The 19451-nt window shown below is 39.8% G+C and overlaps 1 protein-coding gene across 5 annotated transcripts in view; it reads left to right on the top strand.

Annotated features, from left to right (window-relative positions):
* Positions 1-19451, top strand: part of NSD2 (nuclear receptor binding SET domain protein 2) — a 158159-nt gene that overhangs the window by 54563 nt on the left and 84145 nt on the right. For all 5 annotated transcript variants that reach the window (XM_089510936.1, XM_089510935.1, XM_089510934.1 and 2 more), the window contains 5 exons: positions 788-932; positions 1866-1943; positions 3213-3331; positions 6802-6880; positions 7696-7811. In XM_089510936.1, coding sequence (XP_089367062.1) covers positions 788-932; positions 1866-1943; positions 3213-3331; positions 6802-6880; positions 7696-7811 — 537 coding nt within the window. The remainder of the gene's footprint in view (positions 1-787; positions 933-1865; positions 1944-3212; positions 3332-6801; positions 6881-7695; positions 7812-19451) is intronic.

Here is a 19451-nt window from a genome sequence, read left to right as displayed (position 1 = left end):
TATAATTAATACATAGTGCATAGTACATAGTACATAGTACTAATACATGGCATAATACATAGCATTTATGTGATGATTTCAAGTGGTCAGAACTGTTCCAGTGCACCAATAATGCTATTTTTTATTTGTTTCTGTGAGGAAGTAGACTGCAGTCTATGAAAGCTCATACTGCCGACTTCTTTCTTTCAGTTAGTCTCAAAGATGCTACATACTGATTCTACAGACTAACATGGCTATATCTTTGAATTGACTTTCACCAAAGTTGCTTCATTATGTGCCTCTAGATTGTGCCTATATTGCAGGTGGATGACAATTGGGGTTGGGTCAGTTTGATCAAGGCAACTTAAATTCATGGCAGAGACAAGACTCAAATCTCACAGTTTAGTTTGTTATCCTGTATTGGCTCATGTTTTTTCTATATTAATAAGTGTATAAGTGACACATTATATTTATTAATGTTTATTAACCTATAGCGACAGGTTATATTTATTAAATAATTAATTTACTTCAGTTTTATTAAAAATAAACTTAACACTGATTTACATAGTATGCATGAAGTGTGATGAAACAGCTTAGTCCAGATTAATAACGTTTTATAGCCTCTTAGTATGTGTTCACCAATTACTATAGGTGTATAGACACCCTAACCAAACTTTTGTGCATCCCATAACATAAGTGACGATTTCTTCATCTCATTCTTGAAGAATTTTAGAAATAAAACATTACTTTTAGCTAAATATATATATATATATATATTAATATTTGAACAAGTATTATGTTTGCTCAGGTGATTACTGAACATCCAGAGGCCTCAGCTGATGAAATTGAAGAGCTGCTGGAATCACAGTGGAACATGCTTAGTGAAAAACAGAAAGCACGCTATAACACAAAATTTGGCATAGTGACCTCTCCCAAATCTGAAGAAGACACTGGTAAACGTAAAACTGTGCTAGTATACTCTAAGTTTAATACATGTAGTGGTATTAACTAAGCACACAGTGAATCTTGTGGAGAGAGCAGTCTTTTTCCACTCCTGATTTTGGTGTGTTGTGTTGATAGCAGTGAATGTAGTCTTTACAATAAAAGTCAATAATATTTCAATTTCTTGGTGATTGTTCCACAAAATTTCTCTATGTAAACTTAATGTTTAGATATTGCTGGTTTCTCATTCCCTTTCTGCCTACAAGCAGCTGCCATTACTATTACTGTCAGTTAAGGGAGAATGATGAAAATGTGGTCAATTAAATCCAGCTTTTGAATTTAAATATTAATGTAATTATAGTTCTTAAAATTATTGTGTAGTTTGTAATTCCATTTTTCTTTGTTTATAATAATTGAGAGTGGTGGCATATCTAAATATTAGAAATGTGTTTCCAAATAATAAATTACTTATTGACTATTTCTAATGAAATAGTGATAGAGACTGTAAAGAATTGGCTAGATTCCTCTCTTGATAAATACATTGTTTCCTATCCTGATACGTGATGGTAAAAATTAACTGGAATAGTTAATATACTAGAGAAATGAAGGAAGTAATATTTATCATTTTCTGTAGCAGTAGTTCCTATAGTAGCAGAAATAGCAGCAGCAGCAATTACAATAAAATATGTATTTAGTATAATAATTTTGTTGGTTTATTACAAACTGTTTAAGCCATCGGGTTGCTGCTTTGGGCAATGAGAGGAATGATTGTGTGTTTGCCAGGTTTGTCAGTTTTGGAAAAATGTATAAAAAGTGCAGTCAGTTTTGTTATCTCTGTGTGAAATAACATTTTTGTAGGGAAGTTAACAGCTTTGTTTCAGTGTGTAAAATACTTGGATGTAAGTTTTAAAAACAACAGTACACAACATTCTGTGTCTCTCAAGGTTCATCACAGAAGAATGTGGGAGAGACCAAACGTAAAGTGTTTCAAGCATCACCTAAGAGGAGATCAAGATCCAGAAGTAATTGAAACCTGTGCTGTGTACTTTTGATTCATTATAAGTAATATTTAAGTGTGGCTTTTCTAAGACTGCTTGCAAAACATCATTTTTTTTTACATTCAATTGTTTTTGTTTTGTTTTGTTTTTTGCCTTTAGAATTTTCATGGAGCCTTAATGAAATACTTGAGTGCTGTAGTACTGAATTTTGTCCAACTTTAGGATAATTTAATTTCTCAAAATAATTAAAATGTATATTTCTTTCTTCATATCTATACAATATGACTCTCATATTTGGGTATACTTTTATACCATCATTGTATGCCAATATAGATTCTATCAGTCATTTCTCAGACAAGATCAAGATATATAATCAATGTTGGCTTCAGTATGTTTCACGATGCTAGTTGACATCACTGAATATCATCTGTAGCTTTTTAATGAAACCATTTGTTAGAATTTGTTCATAAAATAACAATATATAGTCTGAAAACAATGTAATTGTTAATAAAGAATAAAATTGCTATTAAAGAATAGAGTAGTCCCAACTAAAGAATATCAATTGAATCAATGAAGTTTACATAGACATTGATATTATATTTTCATTGATTCCACGAGTGTCCTCCAGTTGGGATCATCAATTAGATTTAGACTTGAAACCCAAGGGAAGCAGCTGATACCTGAGTAACTTGGATGCTATCCTCTAGCTTTTTGAGTGGGTGGGGGAGTGGAATATGTGTATAGCAAAGTAGAAGAGCTGTTAAATGACAATGTGTAAATTAGCTGTTGGTCTTCTCTTTTAAAGCCTGTAATATGGAATTTGATTGCATTCAATTAGCCCTGTCCCTCATATGTAAAAATACAAATGTTTAACACACTTCTTCATGGTCTTTGTTTTTTAAGGCTTTGATTGACATAATACATTAAAATTGAGATTTTTTTGCATTTGTTCAAAATAAATCTACATACCACATACATTATTGTATACCTCTCAAACCAAGCAGAGAAATGATATATGTCACAATAATGATCTTATAAGGCAGAGATAACTTAATAATGCCCCAGAGACTTCGGATTATGGATTCATTATTAAAACAATTGAACCATGTCTTTTATTTATAGTTTAGGTATTTGAACTGTAAAACTTATTTTATCAAGAGTCTGTAAACCCCAGGTTTATAAAACCTATTAAAATTTATTAGAGTAGTTATGTTACTAAAACAGTTCAAGAAAATTTCTAAGTAAGCTTTAGATCTTTTTCATGTAAGTTTCCCCCCCATCCCCTGCTCCAAGGTAACTTACATGGAAATAAAAGGAAACCAATAAAGAGGACAAAGAAACACACAGAAGATTTTGAAGTTGAGGAAGCACCTAGGAAAAAGCTCAGGATGGATAAAAAGAATTATCAGAAGGTAATTATGCCATTGGCTTGTTTGGGTACATTGTAGCAGGACAACACTTGGTTATTACCCTGATGACTGCAGCAAATTAATTATGGATGGTTAGCAAGTGCATTTTTAAAAAACATTGAAGCTTGAGATTCAAGTAAAACATCTTGTATATTGCCATAAATCTCCGAGTCTGTATTGTTTTAAACTACTTATATGGATGGAAGAGCCATATAAGCTGAGAGAGGGAAAATATAATAGATTGCATTGTGGGAAGTGATTCCCCACCCCCCATGCTTAACTGATAGTAGCAGTCATTACACTAGTTGTCTTTTCATCTCTTATTAAAAGTATCTGGTGGCCAACATGTCTCACAGTATGGAAAGGAGAAGAAATGCCATTCTTAAAAGTCCTGGATGTCCTGGAATGGTTGACATACAAAAGTGAGAAACAGGTAGTACTGCTATGGTAGCATGTTAATAAATTGACTTGCAGAAGCAATACCATATACAGAACATCTCCTTTTTGTTCTGATGTCTTTAACAATCATAATAGATGCAGAAACAAGTAATTTATACTACTGTTAAACCTGGAACATTGGGTTTCAAGGCTGGATCAGTGCACTAGGTGACTATAAAATATTTATTCCTGCATATTGGCTGTAAGATTGAATTTGTGTGTTCATGCTTCCTTGTCTTTTTAATCTGGTCCTCCTCTCCCTGTGTTGTTAAGTTCCAGTTCTACAAGCTAAGCTTAATTTTGTATTCAGGAATGGGGACTTAAAACCTTATTTCATGTATAACTTCTTAAAGATATAGTACAGATAACATCAAAGAAAAAATGTACAAGAAATATTTTGAACTGCCTGCAAAACATTTTTTTATCTGTAATGACATGGCCAATATATAGGTCATTTTAAAAAGCAGTTTTGAGCATTAACCATGCTTCCCTCAAATTGCCTTTAGTTTTTTTTTATAATTTGGGGTTGCATACTGTGTGGCCTTCCATGATAACGAAATGCAGTTCCCATCATTCCTCATTAGTTACACTGCCTGGGATTGATGGGAATTGCAATCTATCAACACCTGGAGCATTGAAAAATTCCCATCCCTTGGTATAATTCAATATCATAAAATAATGTGCACTGAAGTCTAACAGAACTGTTTGTGCCACACTGGTGTACATTATGTTGCTTAATCTGTGAGTGAACTTACTCAGAGGGTTGCCTTGATTCTCTGCTTGCAGCTGTTTTCAAACTTCTGTTAGTAACACACACACACACCATATTTTGAATTTATGTACATTTTGTTGCTCTTATTTAAGAACAAAATTTGAAAAAATTATTCAAGGAAATAATTCTTCTGATTGCTCTTTTGTTAAGCTTGTGTAATGAATTTGAGACTTCAGATTTAATCAAGTTTTTATACTTTGAGTACATCACTCAATATATTTAAGGCTTGGTCCAGTCATTCTGTTTCATGTGTAAGAATGCAGGGAATCTTTTCATTTGGACCTGGAGAATGGGTTCCCACCACCATTGTTTCAAGTCATTGGCAGTGCAAGGAAGACTTCAGAAAATAATTATCCCTCATTTTTTTGGAGATGTAGGGAGCCATAGGGTTCCCCCCCCCCCCACTTAATCATCAGTAGTTGCAAGTGTATCCAAAGAATCTCTTGGTTATTTTATTTTAACTTCAGATAATCTTAATCTTTCTGAAATACAAAGCATTTAGACCTGAATGTCTCTTGCCTTGGTGGTTGAACAGAATGCTGATGATTGGAAGCCTCTTATACTAGTCAACAAATTGAGCAAGAGAAGGATTCGTAGAGACTCTATGATTAATTAATACAGTTGGACTTTGTTATCCATGGGTGGCCGGATGCACACACTGCTATTGGGGGCAACAGGGCTTGCCATCCACAGATGGTTAAATCTGCGGATGTCAAGCCTGCAGATAACGAGGCCCCACTGTATCCCACCTTTTCCTCAATTGTGATTTGCCACGTAAGACAAAATACAGTGGGCCCTTGCCTTATGTGGGGATCCGTTCCGGATCCCTCCGCGTAAGGCGAATTCCGCCGATGCTCAAGCCCCATTGTAAACAATGAGGCTCGTGCACGGCGGTGCAGCAGCGCGGCGGGGCGCAATGGGCGCGCACACCCATTCAATTGAATGGGACACGCCGCCCCTTCCACCCCGCGGCTTGAGCGCGTATGCTCAAGCTGCATAAGGCACGCCCGTGTATGATGTGGGCGCGCTGTAATTATTAGCTAAATAATGTCAAGAAAATACTGCTTCAAATGTTCTGTATTTTGGCACCTTTGGTAAGTATTTTGGATTCTCTTATGGGAAACAGCTGATTCTGCATGTTAAGGGTCCCCCTAGTCAGAGAAACTAAAAAATAGAAGAACTTGATTACACTTTGCTTTTCTGTGAAGGAGGGAGACCAACTATGTTAAATAGAGCTAACTTTTCACTAGAGTCATGAGGTGACCTGGAGCAGTAGGATTAACCTGGTATCTGCCAGTCTTCCTGTACCTCTCCCATTGAGTCCCTGAAGGATATTGACATTTTAAGGGGCCCAACCCTTAAAAGCTGTTGCAGTTGTAACATTCTTAGTCTTTTTTCTCAATAGCTTGAGAAGGTAAGGGCAAGACAGCAGTTCTTTCTCTGAGACAGTATCAAGCAAGCAGGACCTCACCACTGAGAGACAATTGTTTCCGACATGAATCTCCATAATATCTGACCAGGCTTATTTACATGTTGCATATAGAGCATTATAATCTTCCTGTCAGGACAGTATTATGGCCGGCATTTACATACTCTTGGTCTTTTTCCAATCTTTAGTCAGTTAACCTAATAATGAATATTCCATGTCAGACTAAGATCCGATTGAAGAGTGGCGGACTGGAAAATCCCACTGGCACAGTTCTCCTGTATTGCTCTGTTTGTCATCACATAACCAGAGAATGTTCTTACACAAATGCATAATCTAATCGTAGAGCAAGGTGGTAGATGTCTGCAAGTGCAAGCGCCAGGAAAGTCAAGCCATTCTCACTGTGAATCCTTGCTCAAGCAGTTTGCCCCATAGAATCCTTAAGTTTCCCTCTCCTTATATGAGGTCCATTCTAGTTGTTAGTTCTTAAGAGTATTTGAAATCACTATAACACTGTTGTGAGTCTTATTATGTGTTACTCGTACTTCCATAAATGGCTTTAAAATAGATTATTGTTTCACTTATTAGAATCTTAACTTCACTGACAAAACCATATCAGTGAACTGGGCCTTTCCATTATAGCATTGTGTCTCCCTTTTCTGTCCACTATATCTGTCATAGATTTGTTTTGTTTTTTTAAAAAAGATATTTGTCTAGTAACAGATGCCCTGAAATAATTGCCAGATTTATCCAGATTAGGTGTTTTTAAAATTTTTATTTCATTTCATTTTCCTTTTTTTCTTTTTCTTTTTCTTTTTCCTTTTCTTTTTGAAACAGAGGGAGACAAGCAGTGACAAAACAGCAAAAACAAACTCTTCTAAGGTCACAGAAACCTCTTCACAAAAGAACCAGTCAGGTAATGTTCCCCTCCCTGCCTAAGTTTTGATTTATCATTTTGAATTATTCCCATTATAAATTCACTTTGTTTAAAGATGCTAGATATATTTTAAATTGAAAACAGTGGCAGTATATGAATGCCAGTGTGAGTTGCATTTTTCCTGTATTTCTGTAGTTAGTCAATATCTCCTTATATTTATACAATTAGTAATATTCAATTCAACAGAGAAATGAGGGAGGAGCAGGACATAGGGAATAAGCCTGTGAAATCTGAAGTCTCTAATACCCTTGTCTAACAACATGAACTGGGACATACCAACTCAAACATAAACCCACTGAGTTCACTGGGACTTATTCCAGGTAGGTGAGTGTAGAATAGAAGCGCAAGAAACGAAGACTGGCATTCTGGTGTGGTAAGTTTTTAACCTCAGAACTACTTGTCCCAATTTGTTTTGTTCTGTTTTTTTTTAAAGAAAATTTCTGACTGCTGCATTTTTAAAATAAAAGCTAATCTTTTCCAAGCACCTTTGGGTGAAAAATTAAAATTCTTGTAAGCAAAATGAACAGTATATAGAATAATATATGATATATGCTGTCTCAAGATTCGTATAATGCACATAATAATAAACTAAGAAATGATTTACATCAAACATTTTTAATTGTTATCAAAATATTTTGATCTTACAAATCAGTAATGTGGGTGTCTAAAACACTAAAATGATCCCTACACATGTGAATGCATGTTTTTTATGGACTTCAAGGAGATTTCTTCAAGGAGAAGACACTAGAATTCCAATTTCATTTTGTAAACAAATGCTTTTGCCACAACAACAGGTCTATCAGATGCATGTAAGCCACTGAAGAAGCGAAATCGGGCTTCAGCAGAAGAATCTTCGCATCTTGCTTATAGCAAAAGTTCATCTCCTTCAACTTCCTTAACTGAGAATGAGGTAAAAATATTAATGAATGATGCTTTTCATATAAATCACCCCAACACAACTGTATGTGTGACTTCAACAAAACAAAATAGCATATTCTTTAAAAATAGAACCAGATGCAACAAGATTCAGTAAGCATTGTTCTACTCTAGTTCACTTTCCTGCTATATATCTTTCTTTAGCTTTTGACACATCATGTTAAGCAGAGTGATAGAGGGAAGGAAATGGTGGTGAATAAATGACCCTGCCATGTATTTACGGAGCTGTGCAAACTACTCTTTCCTCTTTTTCAGTTACCTGAATGTGTGTACTGTGTAAAGCTGAAGCAGTACAAACACAGATTAATCTATTTTAAAAAGCATTTTATTCTCAGGACAATTGCAAAGACACCATTCCATGTATAGGGTGAGCAAATTGCAGATTGGAAATGATGGCCCATTCCAGCAATGGGCAAGGCCAAAGAAAAGTGAGTGAGGCTTAATATAAATCTTAATAATTTGTACATTTTTTAACCAAGTGCCAAGGTTAATAATTCATATTATTACCTTATAATAAATAAATAAACAATTTATTTCAACTGAAGTGTGTAACTAATCTTCTTGTAATGTAGACACAGTTTGCATGTAAGAAAACATAGCTTATTTAAGTGAACATGGAATCCAAGCCATTTATTTAACTTAATTATCTTACATAATGAATTATATATTGAACAATAGAGAAAGTAGCTTGGGAAATCCACTTCTAGGATGTCATTCCAGCTAGAAATCTGAAGCAATACTAGGTGCCTTCCAGATATTTTGGATTAAATTTTCCATCAGCCTTAGATAACATGGCCATTGGTCAGGAATTACAGGGTTATAGTCCAGAACTTCTGGAAGGCATTAGATTACCTACTATATTCTAAGATGACCTGAAATAAAGGTTTGACCTCACCCCCATTATAGTGTACATGCCTTCTTTATGGATTGGAAGACAAAACTGAGAAGTAGGTCTTCCATGTGGCACCAATCTGAAACTGCATTCCATCTTAGACACAGAACTTTCCAGAGGTACAAGTTTCTCCGTGGGAGACACAACACATTACACAGTGGCTATAGGAAGAGACGTTTGGAGTAAAATTATAGTTATAACTCCAGCAAATTGCAAGTGACCCATATTTGTTCCAGCTCTTGTTCTTGAATTGATTAGTTTAGATTTGACAGAGAGTCAGACCCTTAGCCATTGTTTTTGAGAGGATGGGAACTTTATTGCCGCCTTTCCCTTTGCTCAGAAGAGAAGCAAGCCTTCTTATACTCTCCTGATAGCATCAAATTTGGTGCTCCTAAGATGCTGATGAGAAATCTTAGAAATCTTTCTACTGCATGTTTGGAACATAAGATTCCTTCCCAATCAAGAGACTGTTCTAGAATCTCCTTTAGAATCTCTCAACAACACCTTCATAGCAGGAAGTAAAGCACTGAGTGGAACTTTTCCATCCTTCCTTTTGGCCCGGAGCCAAGCTTCACTCCTTTCTTCTATGTCTGAAGAAAGAGGGAAGAATAAAACACTTTGAACTGGTTGAGAGCAGGAAAGAGAAACCCCCCTAATCAGTGATCATTGAAGAAAATATGAATGAATCCTATTCTCTTGGCTAGTTAACCCAGAACTGTCGGGGATGCTTTGATTTAGATTTCCTGTGGTCTCTTCCACTCTATGATTTCTCTTCCCACCCCCAACTTTACAGAAATGGCAGATCAAAAGGGTAAGATTTTCATCCCAAAAAGTTCCCCTTAATCTGTTGACAAAGCTGTGGGATCTTAAAGTAGAACCAGCAGGGATAAGCAGTGATTTCATGCCTTGAATCCCTTATTTGAGAAAGGCTTCTTTCAAGAGTTTGAAGACTCTGTTAAATACCTGATCATGGAAGCCCAGGTGTTTTACTTCTGTGAATAGTTCAAGAATTTTTGTACTGGTGGGTTCTCACTTCTATTTGAGATTGGAATTTCCTCTAGATCCTTTCCCAACCTGCTGCCTTCCAGATTATTTGACCTATAATTCCCAGCACTCATCTTGGTAGATTTGTCAGAAATTATGGGCGGTATAATAAAAAACATACGGTGAGCATGAAGTGGCTTATCTCTCACCTGAATTGCTCATTGGTGCATTGCCCAATAGCTAGGGGACCTGAGAGAAATTACACCATCACATAAAGATTAAAGAACAAAAATTTCCTGAAATGGAGAAAAGTTTTGTTGGCATTATATATATCAGATATACCAGGGGACATGAACAGGATAGTGGTGTTTTCTTCATGTCCTGCTGGTGGGCTTCCCAGATTCATCTGGTTGGCCACTGTGGGAATTCAGTGCCAGAATGATGGTCTGATTCAAATAGCTTTAACTATGTTCTTAGTGTTAATTTCTCAAGACATAAGTACAGACAATAGGAGATGTTGTTACAATGCCATCAAATAAAGCATTTCTTCTCTTTGGGGTTTAGTACACCTGAATATTTAATAAAAAGCAAGTAACTGATCCATTGGACTCTGGATTCCATTGATTGACCCTTAACCCTGAGACTAGTTACCAAAGTCTAAAAACTGGTGATGGGCCTTTTTGCCTCTACCTGCCAACAGTCTACTAACCATGTTCAGAGCAAGCTTTGGGGTGGGGATGGGGGCAACACTAGTCAATGTTTTGTAGACAAATGAGCAAAATGATATTTCTTCTGTCTCTCATCAGCCCCACAGTTATCAAGAAGATGATGTGTGAATACCCAGCAGATATGTCCTAGTTTCTTTTTGTTAGGAAGACCATTATTACTGATTTTGTAATCTTTTTTTCTCCCAACAAGTATCAACGCTTCATGTCCAGTCCTGTATTGCAATGCAAATATGCTTCAGTTAAACTGCTGGGTGGTAAAGAAAAACCTGTAACTAACATAGCATGGTGAGGCCAAACAACTGGTTTGTTCAGTAGTTTATGCAATTATATAGAAGGTATTCATAATTTGGGTCAGGGTAGAAAGGCCATAGTTCCTCTTGCCCCCAGTTGTCCCCTAGTGAGTGTGGAGGTAATAGTGTTATGTTTTGTGTCATCTGTGAGGACACAAAATGCCGCTGTAGGTGCACTTTTTCCACTCAGCTGTAGACTCTAGAATAAAAATGGAATTATGTTATTAATGCTAATTTTTGTCTATGAGAAACTGGAAACTACTTCATTCAATATCCTACAGCAGTTTTAGACATTTTAAAGAAACAAAAGATCTGAGACAAGATTTAAAGGAAGACTGTAAGAACATGTCATTCTGTACTTATCTTTTAAAAAATGTAACGTAAGAAAGATAAATAGCTAACTACAGCTAGAGTATAGATACTGAAATGACAGGGACTTCTTGATTATCAGAAGCTAAAGGCAATTTCTAGCCTCACCTGCAATAGACTCTTGGTTTCCACTGGAGTTTGGTTCCATGATCCCTCCATGGATTTAAAAATCCATGGATGTTCAAGTCAATGGCAGAGTAAAATGGTGTCTCTTATATGAAATGGCAAAATCAAGATTTGCTTTGTGGAATATATATATATATATATATATATATATATATATATATGATTTTTCATTATTTATTTATTTATTGGATTTATATCTTGTTTTTCCCCAAAATGGGATCGAGCAGTGGGTGGGTGAATGTGTGGATAAAGAATCTGTGGATACAGAGGGCCGACAATACAAAATACAGCAGTTACACAAGTGGTTGGAACCAAATAATAATAATAATAATAATAACAACAACAACAACAATAATAATAATAAATTTTATATTTCCCGCCTCTCCCAAGGATTGAAGCAGGATTACATTATTAAAATAATACAATACAAGTACACAAAAACAATCTATAAAATACTAATACTGAATTACAACATTCCTATTAGTTCTTTAAAATATTCAATCATCAAATGATCATACAGTCATAATCAGGGGTGGAGCATTTACCATAATTTCTTATATGGAATCAGGTGGATAAGCCCTCCAGAAGAGATCCATCTTAAGTGCCTTTTTAAAGGCATATAAGGTGGTAATAAGACACTATAACACTAGTTTTAAAGGAATTATATAAAGGAAGTAGATTTCTTGTGTGAATCCAAGGCACTGGTGATAATACTTAAGACTCTAAAAAGCTTGCAATGAGGTCAGAATTATTTTATATGGTTGGCATAATTTTATATAGTTTTAACTGGTTTTAAGTGATAAATGATTTACATTTGATAGTTTTTTTAAAGTAGAATTTTCAAATAAGATATTTATTGATTCAAACTGATTTTATTGTACTCCATCCAGAGATCTTTGGATATAGGGTAGGATAGAAATATTAATAAATAAACAAACAAATATAGTATATATGAAGGAGTGTTGAATAGTTCTTGGCCCAATCAAGAAAGCAATGACTTAGGGTTCTGAAACTTACATGTTATTCCACATATTCATCCCAAACTTCCATGCACTTGATGTTAGAGTAATTGTGCATGAAACAAAAGAAAAAAATATTTTCAGTGACAGATGACATGGAGTAACATATATTCTTCTTTGTGGTCTCTGTGCCTTACACAATAGGGTTTTGCACCTGGGCAGATACTCTATTTGGAAGCAGAAAAGCTGAGCAGATTGGCGGGAGCTTCGTCCCCTTGCACATACTGAGCATGCCCAGTCCCAGTCCCCAGGCCACCTTCAGTTTTCTTTCGTCTGCCACAAAAGAAACAGCTCCTTTTGGTAGCCCTGAGCTAGTTCCTCCACATATTGTAGATTGCTTTCGTTTTTGGTTTTTTTCTCGTTTTTTTTCCTTCTTTTCTTTGTTTTCTTGTTTTTCTTGAGCATTGCCCAGCAGAGCTTAGAGCAATATAGATTTTACTATTCTTTTTTTTTTTAGCCTGGATGGGCTCCTCGCTCTTAGGCAGGGGTAGGCAACCTGCGGCCCGCGGGCCGGATGCAGCCCGGCGAGGCCTTGGGTCGGCCCCAGCCCGGTCCTGCCGCCGATTGCCACTGGGGCCTTTGGCCTCTCGCGCGAGGGGCACGGTGGGGCAATTGTCTATAGAAGCCTCAGAAACATGCATTTATCTTAACATTTTTTAAAAAATGAGCAAATTTTTCATGTGTCCTCCATTTCTTATTTAAAAAAGTGCCCTCCATTTGAAAATTTTGTCCTACATTTGTCCCAGTTTATTTATTTATTTAATTTTTTTTTTTAAAAAAAAAATACTTAATTATTTATTTTTTGGCTTCGGCCCCCCAGTTGTTTGAGGGACAGCAACCCGGCCCCCGGCTCAAAGGGTTGTGTACCCCTGCTTTAGATCCTCTCCTATGTGCCCCTAAATTTTACCCTCGACTTATCCACGGGTCATAGCAAAATCCATAATCTTGGCCCTAAAACATGCCCTCGGCTTATACATGAAGTCAACATATAGTTGAGTATATATGGTAAATCCTGTTCTCAGGCTGAACCTTTAACTTTGATTCCTGTCTCCAAGTTACCGAGAATTCCAAAACTGAAACCTTCAACATTGACTTCGACCTCGGTGTCGACATCGAAGGCTCCTGAATCTCTGCCTCCCTCATCGAGCACATCAGTATCGACCTTGCTAGTCAACTCGCAGATGTCACTATCTCCACCTGCAGCTCAGTCTGCATCACTACAAGTCTGCTGCTCCAGAGACTAGGACCCAGAGCAATGGATGCAAGCTACAGGAAAAGAGATTCCACCTCTACATTAGGAGGAACTTACTGACAAGTAAGGGCTGTTCGACAGTGGAACAAACTTCCTCGGAGTGTAGTGGAGTCTCATTCCTTAGAGGTCTTTAAACAGAGGCTGGATGGCCATCTGTTGGGGATGCTTTGATTTAGATTTCCTGCATGGCAGGGGGTTGGACTGGATGGCCCTTGCGGTCTCTTCCAACTCTATGATTCCAAGTGGTTCCCTCAGCCTCTCAGGCACAACAGCCCCAAAAAGCCAAAAAGAGGCCTGATCCTTCTAAGGATCATGACACCGAGAGTTCCAAGAAAAAGCATGAGGCCAGGGTTCCGGTTCCACCCATCCCTCCACTGTCCTTGAAGGCCATATCAACTCCAGCCTCTACTGTGGCAGCTGCTTTGCAGTCAACCATGGCTTTCCTGATCCCTCAACACCGTCACCAGCTCTAGATATTCCCGTGTCTGTCACTGTCTTAGAGTCGACAACGGATGCTTTGACCCTGGACTTGTTGAGTGTATCTCTGCCCCCAGCATCGATACTCACGCCATCTATGCCAATAGTGGTCATCCCACTGACACCGGTCCCAACCTCGGTACCGACACAGCTGTTTGCCTCACCATTGAGAACCTATAGGCTCTCTACGTCACCCCCTTCTCAGCATCGTGACGTCTCCCCAGCTCGATCCCACAGATCCCTTACTCTGCCTGGAGACCATGTGGAGCACCCCAAGAGTTTCCGAGACCCTATTACCAGGATTCTCCATACTCTTTGACATCGTACATCGCATGACACCGTTCTCAGGAATACTGGAGAGAGAGAGACCTACCTCTTACAGGTCCTATTCTCCATCATACAGGGATTGTTACCATTACAGAGAGTTCTGCTATGCTTCCCCCTCTCACTACCAATTTTGCTCTCGATCCCCAATCTCGACGTCGATAAAGACACCAATCACTGCGATTATTCTGATTATTTCCTTGATGGCACCGGCACAAGTTATGCCTCCCCCGGTATCAACTCCCTCACATGACCATTGAGGAATCGGCTTACAATACTGAGATGTCTCCAACTTCTCCCTCTCCTGTCATTGCTTTCCCGCAGAAAGAAGTTGAAGATGCTACGCCTCATTCTCTTTCCGAAGTCATACAGCTCTTTTCTGATGTGGTCCAGAGGATGGCTTGAGCCATTGGCCTACAGGTTGATGCACCTTCTAAGCTTCTGAGGGATCCTGTTTTCCAGATAGTGGACACCAGCTGTACTACCCTTCCTGGCTTCCCTATCTGATGTGATGAACCTATCTTGGCTAAAACCTGCATCTGTACATCCTGCCTCTAAAAAGTTGGAAGGCATGTACAGAGTCCAAGCGGACATGGCTCCATATTTGTTCACCCACCCAACACTTAACTCCCTGGTGATTGAATCTACTTCCAAGTCCTCTGGTAAGATACATTCGGCCCCAGTGGACAAGGAAGGTAGGCGTCTTGACATTTTTGGTTGTCGCTTTTACTCATCAACCACACTCTCTGCCAAGGCTGGTAACTTCCAAGCCTGTATGGGCGCTTAGCAGGAGTTCCTCTGGGACAAGATGGCTGCTTTCATCCCCTATTTGCCTGAAGACCAAAGATCAGTGGCTCTGGATTTAATAATAATAATAATAATAATAATAATATGATTTATTTATATTCCGCCTTTTCCTTGCGGAATTAAGGCGGATTACAAAGCAGAGGCAACAACAACAAATACAAATACAAAAATACAGAATACACCCCCCCACCAATTACATCACAGTAAACATAATAACAATAAATTAATTATACAAAAAGTCAAAAATACATAATAAAGAATAAAAAGTACAAAAAATCAAAGATACATGTCATAGCAAATAATAACATAGTATAATAATTATCCCTGTCTATGCCCATCTCTCTCCATATGTCCTGATGCTGTTCTACCCAAAAGTATATATAATAAATTGTTCTGCCACTTCTATATAAAGTCACCATTGCGCTCCTGTGCCTCTGAAGTCTCTCTCCTGGTCCCCAGTGTTTCTAGGAGAGACAGATGATGGTTCACGCCTCCAACAGCTGGGTTCCTGTGCCTTCAGAGTCTCTCTGCTGGTCCTTAGTGTTTCTAGGAGAGGCAGGAGATGCCTCTACACAGAAGCTCTCTCGCTCATGAACCAACAATTCCACTCAGCGAGACACTCCATTGACTGTTCGGCCAAGGTTATCTCGGCTGCTATAGCCCTTCGCCGTTATTCCTGGCTAAGATCCACTGACCTTACTGATGAGGTCAAGAAACGAATTTAAGATCTTCCATTTGAGGGTGAAGATCTGTTTGCAGCCAAAACTGATGACTCTCTAGATACTTTGGCCAAGGCACGCCTTACTGCTAAACGCCTAGGGGTCACAGGTCAGAAACAGCAATAAAAGAGGTACCAATGGCGCTCTAGATCCACTGCGTCTCAATACTCTTAAATCCCATTCTGGACCGTCTTGCCAGTATAAGGGCTCCTCTCAACAATCCTCTTGGGAGACCCTATAGACAACGTTACCCACAACAGCAACAACAGCAGCAGCAACAATCGTCTAAGAAGTCCTCTTCTACCAAATCTCATTTTTGATGTGTCCTCTAGGATGACACCACTATCCTCTCTTCTCTTTCTGTCTTACTTGCCCAGACCCTGACGCTTCTATGACTCTTAGCATCGAATCACTACAGACACCTGGATACTCACTATCATTCGTTTGGGCTACGCCATAGAGTTCTCAAGTACTCCACCTCTAGGCGGTTTTTGTTCCACTCCATCTTCACCTGCTCTTCAAGAGGAAATGTCTTCTCTTCTCAACAAAGGTGCCATTAAAAGGATTCCACCCAGTAGCTGGCTGGACGGCTACTTCTCCCTGTACTTCACTGTACCCAAGAGGGTCGGAGGCCTTCGCCCTGTCCCCGACCTGAGGGGCTTCAACTTTTACATCAAGACCCGCAAATTCAAGATGGTCGCACTCCAATCCATCCTCTTCTTTCTCCCAATCACGGAGTCTGGTTCGCATTGATAGATTTAAAAGATGTCTATTTTTATATTGTCATCAGGCCTCAGTACCGGACATTCCTACGCTTCATTGTCGATGACAATCTCTTTCAATATACCGTTCTTCCCCTCGGACTGTCTACCGCCCCCCATGTATTTACAAAATGCACTGCAGCGGTGATATCTCACCTTTGTCTCCAAGGGATAAAGATTTTTCCCTATCTAGACAATTGGCTGCTGGTGTCTTCCTCCCACACACAGCTTTTTTGGGACATACATACCACTCTCTCTCTCTCTCTCTCTCTTCTGACAGACTTGGGCCTCACTGTCATCCCCTTCAAATCTTTCCTGGAACCAGTCAAAGTGATAGATTGCATCGGCGCATCTCTGGACTCTGTCATGGCTCGCACCTATTTGCTCACCAGGAGAGCGGACACTCTCTGGTCCCATCTCCACTCTATTCTATCTTCACGCATCCCCCAGCGAGGGACATCCAATGCCTCCTAGGCCTCATGGCCTCCACTACAGTTGTCACCTACCTAGCACACCTAAGATTCAGACTGCGTCAAGGAGGAGGTTTCTCTCCTCCTTTGATCACCTCAACGACAGCCAATCCAAAAGGTTGACTCTCTCTCAGCATGTTCGGGACTTCCTCTAGTGGTGGCTCCTCCCCAGCAGTGTTCTCAGTGGAATGTCCTTTCAACCTCTGGAGCTTTCCAGGATGGTCACCACCGATGCTTCTTTGACAGGCAGGGGAGCCCACTACAAAGATCTCCAAGTTCAGGGTCTCTGGTCCCCATCAGAATCAGAAATCCATATCAGTCATTAAAGCTTTTCGGGCTTTCGAACTCCACCTCCGTCACAGAGTGGTCCAGGTTGTTTCCGACAACACCTCCACAGTCTGGTACATTAACAAACAGGGCGGAACATACTCTCCTGTCTTGCTTCACCTAGCACAACAACCGCTCCATCCATTCCATAGCAGTTCATCATCAGGCAAGAACAATGCCTTAGTGGACTCCCTCAGCAGGGAAAAGATCCTCCAACACAAATTGACACTCTCCTCTCCAGCCTCCATTGGGGAATGCCTTCTCTAGACCTCTTTTCCTCCCCGGACAACGCTCAATGTCCGAGGTTCTGCACCAGAGCAGGCAAGGGACTGGGATCTCTGGGAGATGCATTCCTACTCTGAGCCATCATTTTCTCTATGCCCTCCCTCCTCTTCCCCTAGTCTCCAGAGTTGTGACCAAACTAATCAGGGACAGAGCCAACGCCATCCTTTTAGCTCCCTACTGGCCCAGACAACCCTGGTTCACCCCCCCTTTCTCCACCTCTCGGAAGGGACATCACTTCAGGCTCCCCAACTGGCCAGATCTCCTCTTTCACTGCAATAGAGCAGTCCTCCATCTGGACCTCCACAGTCTATATCTCACGGCATGGAGGGATTCACCCTTGATCTCTCCGGAACTTCTCAAGGCCCTGTCAGCATCTAGAAAAGATTCTACCAAGCGCTCATACTCCTACAAATGTAAACTCTTCTGTGCCTTCACTGAAAACAGCCGGGCCAACATCACCTGTCCAACTCTCCACAGCCCTACATTTTCTTTTATACCTTTGAGACCAAGGCTTGTCTTTTTCATCCCTGAAGGTCTGTCTTTCAGCTATTGTGGCCAACCAGCCCTCTGGTTTGCTCTCTGCTCGTCTCTTCACATCTCCTACCTTGAAACGTTTCTTCAAAAGCTACACCACCTCTATCTTCCACTGCCTCCATTGGCCCCTGCATAGTCACTCTCCCTGGTGTTCACGCAACCTACCCAGACTCCCTTTGAGCCCTTGGGATCGGCCTCTCTGCGATTGCTCACGCTGAAAGCGGAATTTCTCATGACAATCACATCAGCCATAAGATCTTCTGAACTGACTGCCTTATGCTTGGACGAGCCCTTTTTAGTTTTTCACAAGGACAAAGTTGTCCTCAGGCTAGATATTTCTTTCCTACTCAATGTGGTATCTTCATTTCACCTAGCCCAAGAACTTGTGCTTCCTAATTTTTATCCAGACTCTTATACGCCTCTTGAAAGGACCATGCACATGCTTGATGTTTGCCGTGCGTTGGCGTTTTATTCTCAACGTTCTGCTGAGTTCTGGTTGACCAACAAATTGTTTATTTGTTATGGTGGACCAAGAAAAGGCCATTTTATTTCTTCACAACGTTTCTCCAAGTTGATTGCTCAGACTATTTCTCTGGCCTACGAATTGGCCACACACCCTCTTCCTGCTGGTATTTGCCCTCATTCCATCAAGGCTGTCGCTTTTTCTACCGCCTTCCTCAGAGATGTCCCCCTGTCTGATGTTTGCAAGGCAGCTACGTGGTCTCAACCATCCATGTTTGTTTGGCACTACCGGCTCGATTCCAGTTTTGGTTGTGCTGTCCTGTCTTCTATCTTGCAGTGACCTTCCCACCTGCGACAGGTAAGCTTTATAGTCACCCTATTGTGTGAGGCACAGAGACCACGAAGAAGGACAGGTTGCTTACCTGTAACTGTTTCTTCAAGTGGTCATCTGTGCCCTCACACAAACCCACCCTGCCTCCCTTCAGTTAGGTCCCTGCTGATTTTTTGCGGCAGACTCTAACTGAAGGTGGAGCTAGATTGGCGAGACTGGACATGCTCAGTATGTGCAAGGGGGTGGGGCTTCTGCCAATCTGCTCAGCTTTTCAGCTTCTGAATGGAGTCTGCGCAGGCACAAAACCCTGTTGTGTGAGGGCACAGATGACGACTTGAAGAAACACAGTTACAGGTAAGCAACCTGTCCCTCCATGGGACAGCTACACACTGCTGAATCAGGAGCAGAGGGCATGAGGCATAGTTACAGCAAGGTTGCATCATGCTATGCGGCACAG

The sequence above is a fragment of the Sceloporus occidentalis genome, unplaced genomic scaffold, assembly GCF_023333645.1.
Source record: "Sceloporus occidentalis isolate IW3139 unplaced genomic scaffold, rSceOcc1.0.p SCAF_2, whole genome shotgun sequence".
NCBI lineage: Eukaryota > Metazoa > Chordata > Lepidosauria > Squamata > Phrynosomatidae > Sceloporus > Sceloporus occidentalis.
This window is presented reverse-complemented; position numbering and strand designations above follow the sequence as displayed.